This window comes from Neodiprion lecontei, chromosome 4, assembly GCF_021901455.1.
Source record: "Neodiprion lecontei isolate iyNeoLeco1 chromosome 4, iyNeoLeco1.1, whole genome shotgun sequence".
Lineage (NCBI taxonomy): Eukaryota > Metazoa > Arthropoda > Insecta > Hymenoptera > Diprionidae > Neodiprion > Neodiprion lecontei.
In genome coordinates, this window is record NC_060263.1 from 36,489,232 (window position 1) to 36,511,299 (window position 22,068).

Sequence of the window (22,068 nt, forward strand, 5' to 3'; positions counted from 1 at the left end):
CAGACTGATTCGAACATCGTCACTCTTACAATAAATTATATGCTGAGAATGTATCTGAAACAGGTGTATTTTAAATGGTGATATCCATCCATTTACAGGCACGGGTTAGAATTGATATAAAAATGTGAAAGAATTAGGAAATTGGTTTTGACTTATTTATAGTTGATTTGGGGGGTGGTCTGAAAAAAAATCATCAACACCCTAAGTAAGGATCACCCTATTTAACTAAAAAAGTAGAGTAAACATCGGAAACTGATTTTGCGTTGCAATTACCGAAAAAGGATCGACGATATCGCAAAATGCTCAGGCGTACCTCGTTTTTCGCAATTCCAACAATATTCAGACAGTTTTTTTTTAACGATACCTGTTTTACTCAATTTTTCTCGTTACTGTAACAAATGAAATTTTTCTCAATGTACCCATCTTCTTTCAGTAAACAATTATTTGCAGTCGGTATGATTTTTTTCCATCGTGAAGAATAGAAGATAATTTAAGATCATCAGACTCGAGCTCGTACTGGATAACGCAATTAATCTCAAACAAGACGAGGAATTTGTGCTATTCGTGCAGAAGATAATTTTCTCCTCCGCGATCGGACTCGGAACTTCATTCAGAACCCTGCAGGGTGTCCCCACATCACGTGAGGTGATTTAGATTCTTGGCATCCGCGTCGCGATTTATCTGCAGAAAATATCTAATACGCAGCTAAGCGTGAATCTGCATGAGAGTTTGAAAATTGGATCGAGTTTATGTTTAGCCGAATACCGAAAGGGGCCGGCAATAAGCGCGGAGCTTGATTGCGACAGGCAGTTTCTGCGAATGTGTTGAGTGCATCGTAAAGATGAGTCTCCCGCTTTCGTACGTCACGTAGCGATTCATTGAGGCTTTGGCTTGTTGTACCGGATTTAATTTTGTACTTCCGCCGGCCGTCCGACTCTAGGAATTTGTTTATTCGAGGGAACTCGCAGAGGATCGGCCTGTATAGGAGATTCTTGATCTCGCGCTGCACGGAGGAGCGGGAATAAGATCTTTTACACGTTAATTTCGAGTGATTCTTCGCCCTCACGGCCGGCCAATTCGACACGAAATACGGCCTTGGATACGGCCGGAATGTTTTCGGATTCCAGAATCTACATCCCGAGGCATGCAGCGAGAGGCCTGAAAAAGATTTGACGCTTAAAATTAGCCTCGAATACTCAAACGCAAGCCTTGAATAACTCGGCGCCGATGCGTTGCTCCGACTCATCCCTCTTTTTTAACTGCAGGGCAGGTCTAACTTTCTCTTAGTTTGGATTTTGAGAAAACATTTCTCTTTCTATATCCACGGATTTTTACCACCGAGTAATCTCTACTCTACACTTCTTCGCTGCTTATAATAAATGTCAAGAGAAAAAATATACCGCTGGTTAAAGTTTAGGCTTCGATCGTATAAACCTGAAATTATTTCAAGAACCGGAAGCTGAATTAACCCCGACGAGATGTCGTTGAGATAGAGAATCGTACGAGAATCGACTGAAATTGAAATTTCTTACCAAGTCTCGAAAGCAATCGGAATATAATTCAGAGCTTTCCGATTGCCACGTTTTAATCGCTCCTCAAACGATTAATCGTTAATTTCACTATTTTTCACACTCATTATGGCGAAACTTGTCACATTTTGTCCGATGAAAATAAATGAAAATAAATGTAGAAACAAATTGGATAGATTTTGGTTCTTTCGTTCGACGATTGATGGTCGAAAAATTTACATCTACCAGCCGGATAAGTCGACTTGCGGCTTTTTGAACGGAATGTCCATCAACGTAACTTACATAATTTTAAATATATCAGCACCGATATTTCAACGAGATTGATTACGTTAATTCGCTATTCCCGAGTTTCCAAATCGGAAAGCTTTCGCGAAGACGAGTTCCTTTGTAAAATATAAGAGACTGGCGAATTTTTACATTTACGATCGTAGGATGGGTGGGACCCTAATTTTTTTCGTTGACATAAAACAACAAGAGAAAATATATGCTCAGCAGACGCACGAAGGATGAGGTTATCGCTCTCTCGGTATTTTCGACATCCGAAAAGTCAATCCCCCCGAAAAAAATTCCTCAATAAAGTCAACGGATAGTAATTTAACGTTACCGATCTACTTTGATAATTTTCCGAACTCGGCCGGAGGTGAGATATTAAATCGAGTTGTGAAAAATCGCACTCCCGTCATTCATGCGGACGGCCAATACCGAAGTTCTGAAATTGGCTCGGTACGCGCGGACAATAATCGGCGGACTTCTTCGCCGGTATGCGGCTACGGTAGGTACATATAGATTTATAAATACACCTATAGAGGCCGAAATTATTCCCCCGCCGTCGGCGCACGCGAAGCTTAGGAGAGCTCGCGTAAGTATAAGTTTTTTGGGGGGAGATTTTAGGCATCGACGAGCTTGTTATAAAAGGACGCTCGGCATCCCGACGTCTTTACTCACTAAGCACACGCTGCTCCGGCAGAGCTAGAGACTCTCTGTGAAGAAAAAAACCAAGAGAGACGGAAATTATTAATAAAATATATTGTTCTAAGCATTAGTTTCAACACCATTTGAAATCTCGTTATCGAAGAATCAACATCGTTATTATCGCGGTTGAATCGTTTTACCGAATTACCGAACAGTATTATACAGTAATTGTATTTGTGTTGTGAAGGATCAGTGAAACTCGACGATGTCATCGGTAATGTTTGTGAGTATCGCCTTATCTCTCCCTGCTTTTCCGGCACAACAGTTTTCTTTTTATTCGCCAATTTCGAAATCCCGCGGAATTTTATCTTTCAAAATTCGAGAAACGAAACTTGCTCACAAATATATCGTATGTGTGAAAGAAACGCGCCAGTCTTACCTGCCAAAGACTTGTGCAAACCACAAGCACACAATGTAAGGTTCGTGCGGATTCGGTTCAGTTATCGCAATGATTGGCACGCGAATGTTATTCGCGAGTCTGTACGATGCAGAAACACAAACGATAAACCGCTTTGGTAACACCGTCGAACTTTCGCCCCCTGCGTGCACGGAGACACGTGTCCAATTATTTATTATACCCGTATCGGTGAGGTAACGAATCGTTCGCCAAACTGCGCGTGAAGGTATTTCATTCAAGATAAATCTAAAGAATCGCGTATATACGCGTTCAAAAAATTGGCAAATCTTTTCCCCTGGAACCGCGAAAATCACATCTGGCTCCGATTCCAGGGTACAATGGAATCGCTTTTCCCCTTTTCGCAAGCTCTCCAAAAATTTTCCCGCCCATTTCGATCCAGCTGCGTCGCGACGCCGGCGTCGCCGCGAATCTTGAATCTCGTGACTCTCGCGTATCACGTGCCTAGCGTATGAATGCGATGTTCCGAAGCTAGAAGAAGAATAAGAAGAAGAAGAAGAAGAAGAGGCGTAGAAAGACAGGTTGAACCTGCAGACTGTTGTCAAGGTGCCACGGAGATGGCTTTTATGGTCAGGGACATCGCGAAGCCCGGTTGATTGGAGCCAGGCCAACAACATTCCTCGTTCATTAGACGATCAGCGTCGATCGCGACAACCTGCGACTTACTCTCCTCGCGTCTATTTGTTTCCCACGATTTTGCCACTTTTATTTCGTTTCATCCGTTATATTTTACTTTAACCAGCTCATCATCGTCGCCGTCTAGTCGATTTACGTAAGGTCGTTTTAAATAACTCACTTAGTTTGCTGTTGTATACGCGACTGTACCAACGCCGATTGAATCAGCACGTAGCACTGGCACTGAAAACCTCTGCGTGGTATATTTAGAACCGTACAGATACACAAATCAGCGTGAAACGTTATGTTTTATTTTTTATTTCTTCACGAATCAACGTTCACCAACGGGATCATAGAATATAGCCTCGCATAGATAACCTTGCATCGGCTCTTTCTGCAACTCCATATATATATATATATATATATATATATATATATATAAATGTATACAGAAAAATACTCATTTTTCATCATGAAATTGAGCACGTGAATATTTCGCGATAAATAATAACATCCAGGCCGCAAATTTTTATATCTAGAACTGGGTTGAGCGGAAATCAAGATCAAGGTTCGGTTCACAGATATTATTATTCCTTTTCGAACTAAAATAAAAAAATAAAAAAAATCAGACTTCTGAGAGAGATTACTGCAGTGATTTGTACTTGTGCATTTCATAAAGCAATAGTCTTAAAGAAAAGTCTTCGATCGATACTGTATTTGTTCATCGGTGAATGAAACGGTCGGAAAATGATAGCGATTCGATCGATTCAAATTTACTATATCGGTTCGGTTAAGCGAGTAACGCATAGTAGCTGAAGGTCAATGTCAGACTAAGATTAGAAGCCCCTTTAAGAGCGGGCATAAGCGGCTTGCTTCTGCAGGTTGCGGCAGTTACTCCGCGACTGCAAGCGGAAGAGTGCAGTTGTTGTATGTTTGAACAACGAACGCGAAGGGAAAATTGTAACAGGTGCGTGATCGAACCGAGTGACACATGTATCGTTGGTTGTAGATTTGGTTGAACTAGATACTTTATCCTCGATGGGGAAAAATCAGCTTTCCTTGTTCTTCTTATTCTCTTTCTTTTTTTTTTTTTTTATTTTGTCTTTTAACAACGAATTCGATTTCGAATCTTTTTACGGACTTATTATCCTCCGATGAAAAGGAAGGAGAACAAGGAGGGAGAGAGCGATAAAAGAAGTGAAAAAAGACCTCGCTTGTACGGCGGGATTCGAGACTAAGCCGGTATTCAAGCTCGAAAGCTCAGTGCGTAAATGTTAAATAGAACACTTGAGTCAACGACCGAGTTATTTTTGGTGCTATCCAAGTGGATTCAAGCACCGTATACGCGTCAGTGTATTTCTAATTATTCATCAAGGCGGCAATCGAGTCCGTCCGGTATTTTAAACAAGCCGATTTCCGCTGTTGCAGGAATCGCTCGGCGACAAGGTGGCCATGTTCAATCAGCAGGCGACCAGGCATCAGGACACGCAAGCCAAGAACCCCTTCACCTCGGGCTTGAATCTGCCCAGGCCAAAATTCTCCAAGGAAGAATACGGCCGGTAAGTCAGAGCTCTGTCACAGCTTTTTGCTTGCTATCAATCGGCCCTTTCGGTTGATCGTTTTTTCGTAATTAGTAATGCTATTGATCGATGAAACGATTGATTTGAAGGATCGGTTGGCCGGTTAATTGAAAAAACGGTGAATCGAAGCTTCCGATCAATCGATCAATCCCCCAGCCTTTATAGTTCTCTGCTCGATCTCGTTTGTTTCTAAAAATTTTCACAAACCTTTTTCGTATTCTTTGGCTACTTCAGACCGGCCGCTGGATCGCTGTCCGATATTCGGGGGCGAAAAGCGTCGGCCCACATTTACAAGGAGATTCTTGAGTTGTGCGAAATGATTTACCAGAACGGCACTCCCTGCAAGGATGAGCCGGATATAATTGGGATCACCTTTGGCGATTTGTTCAACATTTACGTACACATAAACGACAAATGCGTCGGCCTTCTTCTGAGGGCCAGAAAACAGAACTTTCTTCACTTCGAGGGCGAGTGTCTGTTCCAGGTGAGCTGATCCTTCAAATTTTTTTTTTTTCTTTCTTGCGATTCAAGCACCTTTTCCAAATTTATCACGCTTTTATTAATACTTCGTTTTTATTTTTCAGAGGCGGGATGACAACGTGCCGATTTTCCTCACAAAACCGATCGCCGAGATCAGGCAGATCTTCAAACAGAAGCTCGAACAGCAGCGGATAGAAGCCCAACAGATAGAAGCTCAACATTTATAACCTCCGTATAATCACCCTGTTATTTGGACGATAAATAATTTGTCACAATTATTTATATCTGTTATGATATCGTGCGTTATTATGCAGCATGATTTTCCTTTATTTCTTTCTGTTATTTATTTCATTTTTTTCTTCTCTTTCTTTTTACTAACCAACAAAAAACGACCATTATTTGTAATCAACTGATTGTAGTTTGTAACTCGTGAGCGTGACTGGAAAACGTGGACCGATGTAAATATTGTATACGAGAAATTGTATAAGGCATGTTGCTCTAGGTTATAGTACAATAAATCAATTTGTAAGAAAACAAAAATAAAAAATCAAACCGTATGGAAAAACTAGCACATTCCTTTACCGACCCTGCTTCGTTTCCACTCTTCTCTGTCAACTGGCGTTGCAGAAGCCGAGAAATGATTTTTCCAAAGATTTGCCGGTTTCTCAATTTTTGCGTACAATCCGCCTGAAATTAAAAAAAAAAAAAAATGCATATAGACAAATATATATATATATATATATATATATATATATATATATATATATATATATATATATATATATATATATATATATATGGCAGGACGAGAGAAACTCATGAATGAATGAGTAAAATCGGCAGAAAATATTTCAAGGTAATCGCATATAATTTATATTTGTATATACAGTCACTTTACAATGCGCATCATTTTTTTCTTGTTTTTTTTTTTTCTGTTTTCTTCGTTCAAATGTTATTTATCGTTTTACGTAATATCTAACTAATTCATTAGGTCTCAGACATCGCAATGGACAAGGTAAGATGATGGTATATAAAGTAAAAAATTCGTTAGGTATTAAAAACTGCAGTGCTTAGCGGTTCCTCTGGGCCTTTCGTCAAGGGACGAAATTATTACCGGAAGAAAAGTAAAACCATGCAAGGTGTGTAGTATGGTACTTATAGCTTTTCACGAAACTACGACGATCGCTATACGCCTTATATCGGTTCAATCCCCGAACCGTGTTGATCGATCCGAAATGAATCAGCCACCGTCAAAGTTGTAAATTTTACCGTTATTATCAACATCATTTCAATTATCTTGTTAAAATTAAAAACGCTCCGATAAATCGATACATATAGTGTTATATATAGGCCGATTCGGTTTAATTACGCAGCTGCACATTTCGCCTGCAACGGTGATTTGACAAAAAGTTGAGATGTATGAAAGTTAAAAAATCATTTAAAATCGCAACCAATAAACTGTACTCGTTTGAAACATATTATTTTCAATATTATTATCATTAAAATTATTATTATCATTATCATCATCATCATCATCATCATCATCATTATTATTATTATTATTATTGTTATTATTATTCAGCCTTGCAAGCGATATGGGAGAGGTTTTTAATTTATCATATAATTTAATATATTATATAATATATACATATATATGCATTTTGCATGCATATATATATATATTATATAATAATAATAATAATACATGATACAATACATAACACATTATCATAACGCATAATTGATTTAATTTAAATTTGATAATCATTATTTATACGTATACGTATATGTGTATACATATATAATGTCTATTTCGTGGTATGTATAACGATATCATTATACTGGCCATCATAATATTTATACATAGTTTGTATATGTATATCATATACCTATATATGCATACCATATATGTATAACGAGCGTGCGGCGATATGTTTTCCGATAATTGAAATATATTCAAGAAATATTATACGTTTGACAAACCACTCCTCGAGTTTGGATACAAAAACGTCTAGGTATACATATTGTATGTATATAGGTATACGGATATGTAGAATTTGCTCGCGATTTCACAATTTTCATATTACGTAGATAACGGTGTGTGTACGTAACGTATGAATCGACGCGTGATCGTCTCAACCGTTGAAAGGTTGAAAAATTTTATTTATTCATTAATTTTTTTTCTTATTGTTTTCTCCACGCAACACATGTAGGTATATTTACGCATATGTATAATCTCTATACACGCACACTTGAGGCCGTTTACTGACCGCTAAAATCACGTTATATTGGTATAATAGGTACACGTAAATGACATCCATCTATGTCCAATCCATTATTATTATTATTATTATTATTATTATCATTATTGTTGTTATTATTTTTATACCATTCAATATTCGTTATTAAATCAAACATTATACATCTTTAAAACATCATAGTGTAGATCCTTTTTTTTGGGAGGGGGGGATAGAGGCCAGTTTTCTATACGCGTCTTATTTTTAATACACTATGTATTTAATATATATATATATGTGTGTGTGTGTGTGTGTGAGTGTGTGTGTGTGTGTGAGTGTGTGTGTGTGTGTGTGTGTGTGTATGTATGTATGTATGTACAATCCATGCGTATCTGGCATCGGCGTATATACCTATGTATAATTATTATTCATAATTCGTTATTTCATTATTTATTATACAGCACTTACTAATCGGTTATATGTATACGTACTATTTAATTCAATTGCAAGGTCGGCCACTATTTGACGTTTTATAGCTTTTTCATAATTCATTGCATTACAGGTAGACTTATCAGGCGTTCCACAACAAATCGACCTACGTATGACCCTCAACATCGGCGGTTTTTTTTTTATTTTTAAGTATGATGTAGAGTGTACAAAAGAAAACATCTTTTACCGGGTTTTAGATTTCTTCAAACTCGGGATTGATTTTTATTGCTACCGAAAATATGAGATCCTGATTTTCGAATAAAAGCCCCAATCGATTGGCTTCAAATTTGTCGTGTGAATTCTTTGTTAAAAAACGAAACTTTTGAAACCGATTTGGAATTGGGCAAGTGTTTGGCTTAGAAGCTACAGGAGAAACAAGTAATTGAAAAGTGAGTAAACCATAAAAAATACAAATTTGTATTTTTGAAATCTACATTGTAATTCGATTACCATCAGTTTTTAATTACTTGTTTGGCCTGTAGCTTCTAAGCCAAAAGCTCATTCGTTTCCATCGTGGTTTGAAAATCTTTGTTTTTCAACAAAGAATTCATGAGAAAACTTTAAAGCCAATCGATTGGGGCTCTTCAGAGCAGCAAAAATTCAACCCGTGGTCCAAGAAATCTAAAACTCAGTGACAGATGATTTTTCGTGCACTCGGTTTAGGATGGAATGCCTCATATATAATATATGTATTAGTTTTAGACGTGTAGCGGAAGGTGCGAGTTCGGTTCGATTGATACTCTTCGTTTCGTTCTTACAAACTTCACTTTTTTATTCATTTATTTATTCATTCCTTTTTCTTCTCTCACGTTTGTACAGTTAGATATTTTATTACTTTTTCTACTGCAAGTGAACATGATGAGAAAATTATTTTTTGAAAATAAATTAATCATGTAAACTTATGGAAATCGTTTCAGAACAATGATAGTGTTTCTCAATATTTATATATTTATTTATATACAAGGTACACAAAATTAGTATGTAACGTGAACTAGATTCTCGTAAATTTTAATAAGGTTATTGAAAATAATGCAGTTTTCTTTGAACGATATTGATATGAAAGAAAACTTGCGATATGTTTCATGAAAAAGCTCGAGAATTACGGTCATTTAGCAGCTGACCTAATCTGTCGTTTTTCGATTTCTATTTTCTTCAACAGTGGTTCCCAACACAAATAATGTACAATTATTGTACCATTGTACTAAACACAACGTATTTATAAATATATGTTAGACTGTATCGAAAAAATGATGTTGGCTAAGTTTCAGCTCTTAATATTAATATTTAGAGTTGCCTCATCGCGATTTTCTATCCCCCATTTAAATAACATGTCCATAAATGCCCTTTCACCTTAAATAACTTTTGAAAGAGTAGATTTATCATAAAATGATAATTGAATGAGATCTTTTTTGTAGAGCGTTCAATTCTCTACAAAAATATGTTTTGGTCTTATCAGTACACCGATGCGTCGACAAGTTACAAAATTCCAAGATTAAAAGAAACAAATGTCCCATGTTATTTAAATGGGAAGTAGAAAATTGCGCCGACGCACTTCTAAATATTAATATCAAGAGATGAAACTTGGATAGCACCTTTTTTTCGTCATTTCGAACAATATTTTCGACTTGAATTTTGAAAAAAAAGATCAGTCGAAATTTTGACAAACTCTAATATATATTTATATTCACTGTATGGTAATTTATTTATTCGTATGCAGGGTTTCGGGGTGTTTTGTCTATGTTCTAAGCCTAAAACACGGCTCAAGACCCAGCGTCGCGTCACTCTGGGCAGCTCTTGCGAGATTAGGATGCCCGTTTTATATAATTTAAAAAAAGTATCGGCAACGTTGGGCCTTGAGGATTAATTTATATGTCAATTCTTCTAAGCTAATATTGTTCTTATTCGTCATTCACCCACGTATACAATATATAATAGTATTATTAGCCCCGATAAAATATTTTACCAACATTACAATTTAACGTGTATACACGGCTGGGGTTCCGGCAGGTTTGTTTTCACTTTATTTTCAACAGTCATTTTGGGAGCTTAGACGATTTACGTTCACTTATGAAGTCTGCGCTCAGCGAAGCCAGCATGTCGGAAATTAATTATAACATTTATCTCACCGAGCTTGTCTATACAGAGAAATATTGTTTCAAAAAAGAAGTACTGCTTTTTTCTCAGAACCAAGAATAATGCTGCCTTCGCCGAGACCACAGGGTTGTTAATAATGTCACGCATATTCGATTCGAAGTTCAGGGGCACGTTAATTTTCATCTAAAGGAAGAGCGTATTTTTCATTTTTCTAGAGCCTATTACAGCGTTGCGAATGATTTACTTTTAACAATCGGTATATATCTCTGTGTCTCACTTTCCGAACGAAGTATCGAGAAACGATAAGTTGCACGATTTCGGCTAGATTAACAGTAAATTGTGACGTGAGAATTGTATTTTATCTGCACAGTGTTAAACTATGAGGATTGTAAAGTATTATCGAATCGTTGAGAAAGTAGCGCAGAGATGATTATTTACACACGCATTAATGTTCGTTCCAATTTATACAAGTGTTTCTGCTTCCTTGTTAAACGTCGAGTATTATTATACTGTATCGTAAAAACAATTAATTATAGGCGTAAGACGCGATAGGTTTGTTTTACGTAAATCGTCCGTCAAATGGAATGTAACGTTATATTTATTATACGTATTATATATAATATATATATATATATTCGTTTACAATATATAAAAAGCCTTTTTCCTACGTAAAACGTTTTATATATAATACATATATATACGTATACACATACATGTATGTATACGCATGTGTATATATTTATTTACGTATGTATAACCTTCTAGCATGATAAATCAACGTTTCTTAAAATACATTTCTTCGTTTTGTTTTATTATTCATTTTTATTACATTCAAAGTTCACAACGTTAAATCTCTCTACCGACACTCAAACATAACACTGATTTTTATTTCTTTATTAGTCAGTCTTGGCATCAATAGTATGTATATTATATGTATATACACATATACGATATATATATATATATATATATATATATATATATATATATATATTTTGGATATAAATTAAAATGTTTATATTTATTCCATTTATTTGTTTGTTTATTTTATAATTATAACTCAATATTAAATTCATTTACGCGTGTTATTGTATTTATATGCATTATAGTAATTGTTATGTGTTCAATTCTTAAAAATATATTATTGTCTTTCGATGGAAATTTTGACGCACCGATTCTTCCACACAATTTAAAATTTCATACTCGACGTATGTATAATTATTACTTTTATCAATCGCGCAATTTGCGCTGCACGTATACAAAAGCACTTTTGCCGGATTATAAAACCGCTTAAAAAAAAAAGAAAAAAAAAAATCGCACAGCTTCGAATTCGCGCTCATCCGGTGTCCCGTAGCTTGCGAAATGTGTTCGCATTCGTTTGGCAAAGCGCGTGATGGGAATAGCGATTTTAGAATCGGAAAAAGAGATTTGATTTGGTCTATTTATAATACTTTTTTCTCGTCTCCAAACAAATCTACAGCACTTTAGGAAAGAGCCGAGATTTTACTTCGTTCGTTTAGTTAATTTAATTTATTTATTCATTTATTTTTATTCGTTGATGCGCACTTTATTATCATACGTCGTTGTCGTGACAGAATCCGATCTTCCGTCGCGCGAGCTGAAGTCTCCTCTTGTCGATAACGAAATCCGTGACACAAGCCTTGATCCCCTCGTGTCCTGGCTTACCGCCGATAAACAGTTTCCCGTTGGTCGTCAAGAGCGTCGATTCGGTGGATATTTTCACCGGCGGCAATTCGTCGATCTGTATTACCGTCGCCCTCCGACGTCGCGACGCTTTGACGTGATGAAAAACGCCGTCGTCGATTCTCGCCTGAAATTTCAAACGATTAGCAAGATGAAAATTTGACGAAAAACTACGACGACGCAAAGCGATCTCTGCCTTTCGCGACTTACTCGACTCCTCAACGTCATCTCCTCGGTTTTGCTCTTGTACGAAAGCACCACGTGTCCTCCCTGCAACGACAACGCCAAATGTTCGGCCTTCCCTCTTCCTATCCAGGCAATCAGTCCCTCGGGATGAGTCGTCCTCAGTCTCAGTTCAAATTTGTTCGACTGTTGGCCTCTTCGTCTGAAAAAATGGCGTTGCTTCATTCCAGGATTATTCGAGTTGGAGAGCTTTCGTCATCGTCATTCGATGAATTTGCCCGCGTAAAATGCGTTTCCAAGATCACAGAGCACACATAGATATATATGTATATATATATATCATTACTCAGCATTACAAGCGTATAATATATATATATATATATGCAAGTATTTTGCCACGAGCACCATAAAGTAAAAAAAAAAAAAATTATTTCACTCTCTCTCCTTTAGCAATTGTCGTGAATTTTTTCTAAAATACCACCGATGAAAAATAATCGTTAATTACTGAACATACCAATGAAGAAACGAGATTTGCACCTAGGTTCTAAGCGCTAAGGAAGGCCTGCGGACTCCGCGAAACGAGCTAACAGCGAATACAGATATCGGTGTAAACTCACTCAGTGTAATCGTAACTTTCGTACTCGTAGTCGTCGTCATCTTCAGGATCGTACTCCGAGTATGACTCGTCGAAATACTCGGCAAAAGTTGTGATGTTAGTGACGTTAGGACTGGGGCGTGTTCAAATTGGTTAGTAAAAGTTAGCCGGGTTTTGTTGCACAAAATTAATTCAACTGCCGGCCCCCCCCTCCCCCTCTTGCCCCCCCACCCCCCTCCTGCCCCCTGAACCGTTTCCACTTTAAAATTCGTAGACTCTACAGCCGGAGCCGAGTTTGATCCAACTTTTATCATTAGTTAGTTACTGCAGATCCAACTTGTAGTGAGAAATTTAAAGTGAAAACCGGAAGGAGGGAGCCGGCCGCCAATGCTGCTTTCTAAGGATCGCTTACCTCCTGCCGTAACGGTGTTTAAATTGCAAAAAGTTGTCGCCTCTGAATCTGACGGGTTTCTCGGATATCTCGCTACTCGAGATGTCGTATCCCGTGACTGGAACAAAACGATATGCGTAAAACACTACTCGGACACTTTCTGTCCATGGATTTATAAAGGCGGGGAAACTTGGGGAAAACCGATTTTTTCAATTCGATTGGGATTCGTCCTACTCGAGGGTGTGTGAATCAAGCTTTATTTACATTTTTTTTTTTTTTTTTTTGTTTCATTAAAATCGATTAGTGGCAGACATTTTTATTGGCAATAACCGCGAACGTTTCGTTCGATGATATGTTTGCGGTGCTCACGGTATCTCGAAAAAGAAAAGCCCAAGCCGATTCAGTTCAAACTTGACTAGCATAAACTTGGACAGTTTGTCCTCTTCGCCACGAGCCCGATTCTTTTTGCAACTGTCCGATATTTGCCTCAATTACCTAAATAATAAAGTTGCAACAAATTTTACCAAATCATCGAATTCCAATTTAAAACGATTGTTATTTTGTTAAAAGCAGAAATTTGGATTCCGATGAAGAGGGTAAACTATCCAGGAACACTGTCTCTAAATTCGAGGTAAGTCCGTCAAGCAATTTTCGAGATAACGTGGAAATTGCAACTTTATCGTCAATAACAATGCTCCCTCATTACCGATTGTACGTGGTAAAAACAAAAAAGAAGAATTGCATTCGATTCTCGATTTATACGTAGTTTTGAACGAAACTAAGCCCAATCGAATCGAACAATCGTTCGTCGAGATAGACAAGTTCCCAAAATCCACCCCTTCACTCGTGTACACTTCCCGATCCCCGATGTCTCGCCATCTTTCGTTTACTCACAAAATTCGCAATGAAGACCGTTGTACCCGGTGACGCATTTGCAGAGATAACTGTTGAGCAGGGGCAGACAAATGCCGCCGTTGTGACAGGGATTCTCGTTGCTGGGACACGGGAGACCGTCGTAGAGGACAGCGTTGTGCTGCGTCACGTTGACGGCGAGGTTCTGGTAGGTCCTTCCGTTCACCATCAGCCTCTGAACGGCCCCAACAAGTCCGGTCCAAGCTCCCGCGAGCTTGTGCACCTCGTGCCAGTGCCTGTAACATCACGAATTAGAAGTTCGATTCGCGTCGCTTCGGAGTCTCGGCTCGCCGAGACAACCTCTCACCTCACGCCCCCGATGTACAAGGGCATCTCGAGGTTCAGCTCGGTCAAAGGACTTCCTGACAATCCCCTGGCGACGGTACCGTCGTTCAATTGCAGAAGACCTTCGCGGCCGAGTCTGCTGATTCGTACGCAGTGCCAAGTGTCGAGACTGACCGGATCCGGCGAGGTGATGTTAGCGATGCCGCTACCAAGGTTGAACCTGAACTCCAGCCTGCCGTGGACCAGGTTCAGGCTGATGAAGTCGCCCCGGCCGTTGCTAAGCTGACCGTTGTAGAGAAGGAGACCGTCGCTCGCTCGCGAGAGGAACCACATCTCGATAGAAAAGACCTTCGACACCCCCTCCAGGCACGGTAGCTCAAGGAAACCATCACCGGAGAGCTCGGGTACCAACAACTCGTTGAGGTCAGCGTCGACTGTGGAGAGACGTCAAGGGTCAAGGTCGTGACGAAGGTGAAAAGGCTCCAAGAACCAACGTATAAATCTAAACTCACGAGTCTCGCAGTGTCGTCCGGTCCTGCCTGGTGGACATTTGCAGACGTAGCCACCCTGCGGCAGGATGTCGCATGTGGCGCCATGCTGGCAGGGTTCGCTGATGCAGGGGTCGAGGGACTCCTCGCAGTGCTGCCCGGTGAATTCCGGGGTGCAAACGCACTTGTAGTCACGGACCTCGTACTTCTCGACCGCGTAGCTGGGTCCGTAGCCGTTGGTGAATCCATCCTCGTACTCTAGGTCGTAGTCGAAGTCGCAGTTCAGTCCGGCGCACCGTTTACGGGAATTTTTCCTTGACCGTTTTTGCTTCATGGGAGCACAGTGGGTACCCTTGCAGACGAAGCCCTTGCCGACTTTCCTGCCGCAGTTTTTGCCCCTGCACCTCTTGGTGGTCACTTTCTTCTTGCACTCGTGGCCGTCGCACAGATCTTCGTCGAAGATCGGTTGGCAGGTGGCTCCGTTCTGACACGGCAAATTAGCGCAAGGATTTTCCCTGCACTCTTTAACCCTGTGCGTCTCAAGTACGTCCTTGTCGTGACCCACGTGAAGGTCGACCACTCGACGGTTTATCTCAAGCTTTTGAATGCAACCGAGGAGACCGTGACTGGTTCCGATGTTATCGCGGACTCTGTAAATACCAAAGAGTTTTAGCAACGGTGGTAAATCGTAGCGGTAACCGAGGCTCACTTTGTGTAATTCGTCGGCATGCTGCCGACGAAGGTGTCCTGGTTCAGGTCCAGGGATTCCAGCATCCCCTCGCTTTGTCCAGTGACGTCGTCGCCGCCGTTGAAAATCAGGACGCCGTCCTTGCGGTACCGCTTAGCCGTCACCTTGTGGAAGGTCTTCATCGTCGCCTTTTGCGGTGAGGTCAGGACGACCGGCCCGTTGCCGAGGTTGTACCTGAACTGAACGTACCTGGGGAAAGAAGCGCAAGCGTCGATGTAACGCCGACCTTTGAACAAGGTCGAAGTATATTTACCCGTCGACTATCGCCAGCGACACGAAATCCCCCGATCCGTCATTCTTCTGCTGATTGTAAAGGATGATACCGTTCTCGGCGTAGGTCTTGAACTCCACCTCGATGCTCAAGGTGTGGTAAGCCTTGAGGCGATTCATCCTGACGAAGCTCTTGCCGTCGAAGGACGGCAGGTCGTAGTCCCGCTTGTCAATCTCCGCGTCGCAGAGAAGACCGGTGAAGTTTGGTCGGCACAGGCAGACGAAGGTCGCGCTTGGAAGATCGACGCAGGTGGACGACATGTGACAGGGGTAAGACAGACAGGCGCGAAACTCTTGCGTAGGCGATACGGGAACGTAGTTTGCTGGTGGAGTTTCGAGAAATTTTTAATACCAAGAGATAAAATATCAGACGACACGTGTAAGTGGTAAGAAAATCCGCCAAGGATCTCTGACAAATTCAATTTTTCGCCAACACACATTCAAGTGAAGAAAGGCTATACTGTCAAGACATATTTAGCCGTGATAAATAGACGAAATCCTTCAGAGACTGAGCTTATGAACCCTTCGGTCGGACAATGTGCCAAGAAACATGTCGCTATGAAGTTTCCACCTCGTCGAGCCAATCCCATGATCTTTGTTTCTATTTTCACCTCCACTTCATCGTCACCGAAAAGGAAGATATCCCAGATCGATATCTCCGATTCGATTTCTCTTGCAATACGTTACAGTAGACTAAAAACTAAGCGGCACGTATTTTTTTAACACTGTTATCAAACACTTTAAGAGGGTAAAACCACCCTCCGAAGCGCGGCTTGTCAAGGATTGATTTGGCGGTTTCACCCACAAGAACATAATATGTTTCAACCAATCCGGCTGGAAAAGTTCTCTCGTAACGAGAAATGAAAAATGTAATTTGCCAATGAAAAAAAAAAACAAAAATAAAAAAGACATCGACCCTTGACACGCTTTACTTTGGAGCCTGGTTTAACCCCGTCAAAGCGTTTAATGGCGGATGGAAAAAAACACGCGTCTCTTAATTTTTGGTATACTTTAAAATATTGCGAATGAAATCGAATCGGAGCGATCGAGGTGGTATACCTTCCTTGCAAGAGCCACCAATTCCCACTCACCGAAGCACTCCTGCCTGTCGCTGGTCTCGGCGTATCCCTTGGAGCAGACGCAGCCTCCGCTCATGCACTCGCTGTTCGGTATCGTGCAGTCCTTGTCGTCGCTGCACAAATCACCGAGAAGGGCGGTGACCACGCGAATGGTGGCGGGAGTCGGCCGGTAGGAAGCTGCGACCCCTTGAATGCGAATCGATGGATGAGAAGTGGCCGCGAGCCGGACGCTCGAACGAGCTTTCGGGAATTCCAAGCACTCACCTTGCTTCAGGTTCTCTCTGTCTATGGAGATGGTCTCCTGGTGGGCTCTGTGGGTGTAGTAGTACCTGGAGTCCGGTTCGGGAACGAGAAGATGTCGGGTAGATTTTGACAGCGGCGAAATCGCGGCAGCTGGTTGAGTGTACTGAACGGCGGTGAAGCGTTTTACCGGAAAATCGGTGTTCACCATTGGGTCGTCTGAAAATGGCGATGAAAATTAGTCGCCTTTCGGTGCGAGACGCATCGCCTGTCTTTCCGAACGGAGAGGGTTGGGAGGGGATTGCGGAGAACGATATATTGCGACATCTTCTGCGCGCGGTGAGATTATTAGATTAGGAAGTGAATATCGTGACGTGATAGCGAGAAAAGCGCGAGGCAGATTAGCGAAGCCTTCGGCTAAGCTTTTCACCTCCGAGTTTATTTTCATTCGTGTTTCTTTGGCGCTGTGCAGAGCTTTGCTGGGTAATTGCTCGGCGGACAAATATACTTGCAATTTGGTTCTATACTGATGGAAAGTCTTTCGCGAATACGTAATATCTTGTCTCGGAATCCCTGTTTGGCAAAGTGCAGTGTAAATATTTTATTTCCAAAGCCTCGTCGAGTCTTCGCCTTTGCACGAACGCGCATCAACCGTGATCCTACAGCCTTTTTACCGTATGGATAATGCGATGACAGAAAGAATCGCTCCTTCTTCGAGATAAACGCTCCAGGGATCAGGCCTGTATAATTTAAAAGAGTCGAAGCGGAGCTTTGCAACGATCCGCGGATCGCGGCAGGCCGAGGGATTTAATGTAGTTTTAATTACATTTCAATTTGAAGTAATTCTCTGTTGATTATTTGCCAAGCTCATTGTTAGATCGCTTCATATTTATTTCACTTTATTTAATTCCTTTTTCTCTCACTCCCTCTTTCCTTTTCCTCCCCCAGGCGGGCATTTATGGTATTCATTTCCTCGCTTCGCCACGCTCCGGGAATTTGCGCGGACAAAAGACACGAAGTCGTATACCTATATATGTAAAAGAATAAACGAACCCGGGGAAAAAAGGGAACAAATTTTTGCATACTGGTTTACAGTGAAAAAAAAGAGAGAAAAAAAAAAAGAAAAAAACAATAGGGTGAAATTTTGACCAGAAAATACAAACTTCGTAATTCTGCGGGTGCTTGGACGAAAGGCCAAAAATATTTGGTCTATGCCTGCGTCTTTAAGAAAGAAAAAAAAAAAAAATCGTCCGTTCACCCTCGAGATAATTAAGCGTCCCAGCCAAGAGCCCGGAGTCTCCCTTACCTCAGGCTACCCGGACTTAATTACTTATTTCAGAAGCCCGGGAGGACGGATTGTTCGGTTAAATCAATAATCGTGTCAAGCCGCCGAGCTTGCGTTTAGAATGAAATTTTCGAAGGCTAGGGAGTAAAAAATTCATCCGATAAATGATCGGGACGCAATGTCGGAATGGCCTTCGCCAAACTTTGAATGATTTATGTATTCCCATCGATTACACGCCGTGTTATTTATAATTGCTAAAATAACTTGGACGGGCGCGTTTCGTACGCGATAAATAAATGTCTTCCGCGGAGCTAGAAGAAGGAGTATCGAAAACCAATGATGGAAAGAATAGGAAAAACTCTTACAGGGACGATGAGGAACTTCTTCCGAAGAAGCACGTTGCAGCGGTAGTAAATGCTTTTCGTAATCTAATTTATGTTCAACTTTCCACGGGCATGTGCACGAAGCGGAGTTGGCTTACTTTTCAAAAGATTGACTCGAAAGAGACCCGGCACTCCGGAATTGCAGATGGTCCCCAACCCCCGGCAACGGGAAGCGAACGGGAACGAAACAGTGGCAATAGAAAATAACCAAGGCAAAGAATCTCCTCGCAATTCGAACTGCGGATTTCTCTTATAAATACATATACATATATATGTATCTTTTTTTTCTTATTTTTTATTTTCACTCGGGTCAGAAGCTCCCGTCGCTTTATATCGGCAAATTTTACTCGTTATTTATTTATACAACAGAGTCTATTATTAGGTAACGACTTTTTAACCGAGAAACTTTTCATCACGTTGTAGACGTTGTTATTCCTCCTTTCAACGGATGTATTCTGTAATATTTCCTCCATTCGTTTCGTTTTAATTGTCATTCCTTTCACAGAAACAAGTTCGGTTCGTTTATAATAATAATAATAACAACAACAACAACAACAAAAATAATAATAATGAATCTCGGTACGGCAGGTCGAGGATCGAGGTAAATTCATAAATTATTTTGTGTTAAAAATTAGCGAGCGTTTATTGGTCTGGATATGATTATACAAACGTACGGTTAAACGTGGATCACTCGAGTACTTCTCTCGCGATATGAATAATATATAGGTGATATATATATATACATATATACTATCACATCGCGCCCACATAATATCGAACTCCCTGCTATTCTATAGGTATGTGTATATACATATATACTCACAGTAAACACGACAATTCTGATGAAATTTTTCTTTTCTAACACATAGAGCATGTATACGATTTAGTTGTTTTCTAGTTCGAGACATTGAGAAAAAACGCCGAAGAGGTCGCATGTTTTTTTTTTTTTTTTGTTTTGTTAGTAGTGGAGGATGTAGGGACCGGATCGGTAGGGATTTCTTTCCGTGAACACACCTCGACAGTGGCCGAATGCCTGGGTAACGACGTCGGCCTGATGCCGACAGGCGTAGAGACGGAGTTCGCACTCGTTGTCGTAGGTCTGACCGTCGCTTCCGCAAACCGGAACCGTCGGCACGTCGGTGGGACAAGAAGATGGACAGACGCAATGCGGTCCACCGATCTCCGAGCAATGGCCGCCCGAGTAACACTCCAGTTCCTCGCAAGATTGAGGCAGCGGCGGAATCGTGTCCGCTAAGATATACGAATTAGTTTCTCAGAGGCGTCGATTTTCATTCGATAAATGAATCCGGTTTGTTAAATTAAAACCGCTGCACGAATCTCTCGACGTTTTTCAATACTCACTAACGATTTACCGGTTTCTGCAATACCTGAATAACACCCGGTCAACGTCAAGACCTTGTTGTGATCCGTGCATATCGTGCATTTTTGTCCCTGAATTTCGGGCTTGCAGACACAGCGACCCGTCATCTGTTCGCAGTCTTCTCTCACGGAGCCGAAGAGCGAGCAGCCGCACGCTGAAATAAGAAGTGAGAATTGCAATTTCGATGTTTGAACAAGATGCTTCCGAGCTCCTCGGAGTTATCCTCAGGTATTTTCAAGCACTTTGCTACGACCCGAGATCGAAAATTCAAAGGTCAAGCTTCGAGATCAGAGATATCAGGGCTTGGATAACGAGACACTCCAAAGAGACGTTTCTTACGAATGCACCCGGGGTGTCCCTCGCTGATTTTGGGCAATCCCCAGTAGCCGGGCATGCATCGGTCGCACTTTACGCCCCCGACGCCAGGCTTGCACTCGCATTGTCCAGTTTCGGGGCTGCAAGTGTCGGCGATGCTTCCGAGTCTGTTGCACCCACAGAGGCTGGGACATCCGGCCCCGTCCGGACCAAGAGCGGCGGTTTTTCCGTCCGGACAGCAGCCGTGCCAAGAGTCGGAACATTTCTGTACCTGGACACCGGGACCTGGAGAACAGGAAAAAGGAAAACGGTTCGTCTCGCGTTTTGATCGAGTCTGGGAAGTCGCGTCTCGGCGCTAATTTTCTCGAGCTGAAATAATTCATCCCCCCTTGCTTACCTTTTTTGCAACACCGTGCGAACCGCGTGGTCTGATGACAGTAACTCATGCTCGGACAGTCTCTGCGCTGAGGACCGCTACCACAGTCGTATTCACGACCCTCGGAATCGACCAGCGGAGCGTCTCCGTTGCAGGGGCGAATCTCCATGCCTGATTTTCGGAGAGATAAATTCTTAATTGACGGACAATCATTTTCTCGGTGCATGTGTGTAATGGAGAAAAGCTGATATGTAGACTAGAAGATATACTCGTGATACGAGGCACTCGCACCTTAGGGTGTACGGAGCAAAGGGAGAACACGATCATCACGATCGACTGTCGAAAATTTATTAATTAACAACGGCATTGAAATTCCATGAAATGTACTCAGCGTTAGATGAATTCGACCTCTGTGTGTATACCGTGTATATATGATCGCGTTCTTCCCATAGGTACGTGTTCTCGATACGTGTGTTTGATTACGAAGCTAGTCCCCGTCACGTGCAACATACCCATGCGTCTAAATTTCACCGAATACTGAATGTGATTGTGCGATACCGTGTAAGGGAGTAAAAGATATTCGGTTAGTTAAGGATCATGCGATAAATACGCCTGCGGCATGCTTGTATTACGTTAAGGGAAAAAGGGATGATACAAGAGGTAATTTATAAGCGGATTAATCGGACCTTGGCAAAGATCGAGGGGTCGAAGCCTGAGTTCCTGTTGCCTTTGACAGGCCTCCATTTTCATCGCGCATAGTGACGAGTAGGTCCTCAGATCGCTACCGCATATAGGTCTCATATTCTCGGCGGATATCGCGGCGCAGTCGAATCGGCAACTGCACCTCGGAAACCTGTCCGGACCAAGTTCGCAGGTCGCCTCAAAGTCGCAGTGGATGTCGCGGCAGGCCTCGCGTTCCTGGCTGTTTCCTCCGTCGAGGTTGGTGCTCAGTCGCGTGACGGGTGCCGTTGATATCGTTGCTAATTGCGATACGGGGCGTGTAGAAAACGGAATATAGACAG

At 41.3% G+C, this 22,068-nt stretch overlaps 2 protein-coding genes across 12 annotated transcripts in view; one reads left to right on the forward strand and one right to left on the reverse strand.

The window, feature by feature from the left end:
• Positions 1-2,462: 2,462 nt before the first annotated feature.
• Positions 2,463-6,156, forward strand: LOC107220834 (actin-binding Rho-activating protein). 2 transcript variants are annotated; one of them, XM_015659596.2, is made up of 4 exons: positions 2,463-2,724; positions 4,960-5,090; positions 5,346-5,595; positions 5,696-6,156. In XM_015659596.2, the coding sequence occupies exons 1-4, from the start codon at positions 2,707-2,709 to the stop codon at positions 5,816-5,818; spliced, it is 522 nt and encodes a 173-aa protein (XP_015515082.1). In that variant the 5' UTR covers positions 2,463-2,706; the 3' UTR covers positions 5,819-6,156. The 2 variants fall into 2 exon arrangements, with proteins under 2 accessions (XP_015515082.1, XP_015515091.1); XM_015659605.2 differs by lacking the exon at positions 2,463-2,724 and adding an exon at positions 4,356-4,498.
• Positions 6,157-11,453: 5,297 nt separating this feature from the next.
• LOC107220827 (agrin-like) overlaps positions 11,454-22,068 on the reverse strand; it is a 290,468-nt gene continuing 279,853 nt past the window's right edge. For 7 of the 10 annotated variants that reach the window (XM_046738744.1, XM_046738743.1, XM_046738742.1 and 4 more), the window contains 15 exons: positions 21,733-22,026; positions 21,068-21,217; positions 20,695-20,955; positions 20,363-20,509; positions 19,989-20,225; positions 17,079-17,525; positions 15,971-16,310; positions 15,679-15,906; positions 14,994-15,619; positions 14,504-14,915; positions 14,179-14,432; positions 13,306-13,402; positions 12,916-13,026; positions 12,326-12,500; positions 11,454-12,242 (listed from right to left, as the gene is read on the reverse strand). In XM_046738744.1, the coding sequence (XP_046594700.1) occupies positions 11,985-12,242; positions 12,326-12,500; positions 12,916-13,026; positions 13,306-13,402; positions 14,179-14,432; positions 14,504-14,915; positions 14,994-15,619; positions 15,679-15,906; positions 15,971-16,310; positions 17,079-17,525; positions 19,989-20,225; positions 20,363-20,509; positions 20,695-20,955; positions 21,068-21,217; positions 21,733-22,026 (4,037 nt within the window). In that variant the 3' untranslated portion in view covers positions 11,454-11,984. The remainder of the gene's footprint in view (positions 12,243-12,325; positions 12,501-12,915; positions 13,027-13,305; positions 13,403-14,178; positions 14,433-14,503; positions 14,916-14,993; positions 15,620-15,678; positions 15,907-15,970; positions 16,311-17,078; positions 17,526-19,988; positions 20,226-20,362; positions 20,510-20,694; positions 20,956-21,067; positions 21,218-21,732; positions 22,027-22,068) is intronic. The other 3 variants (XM_046738739.1, XM_046738741.1, XM_046738740.1) reach the window with 3 other exon arrangements.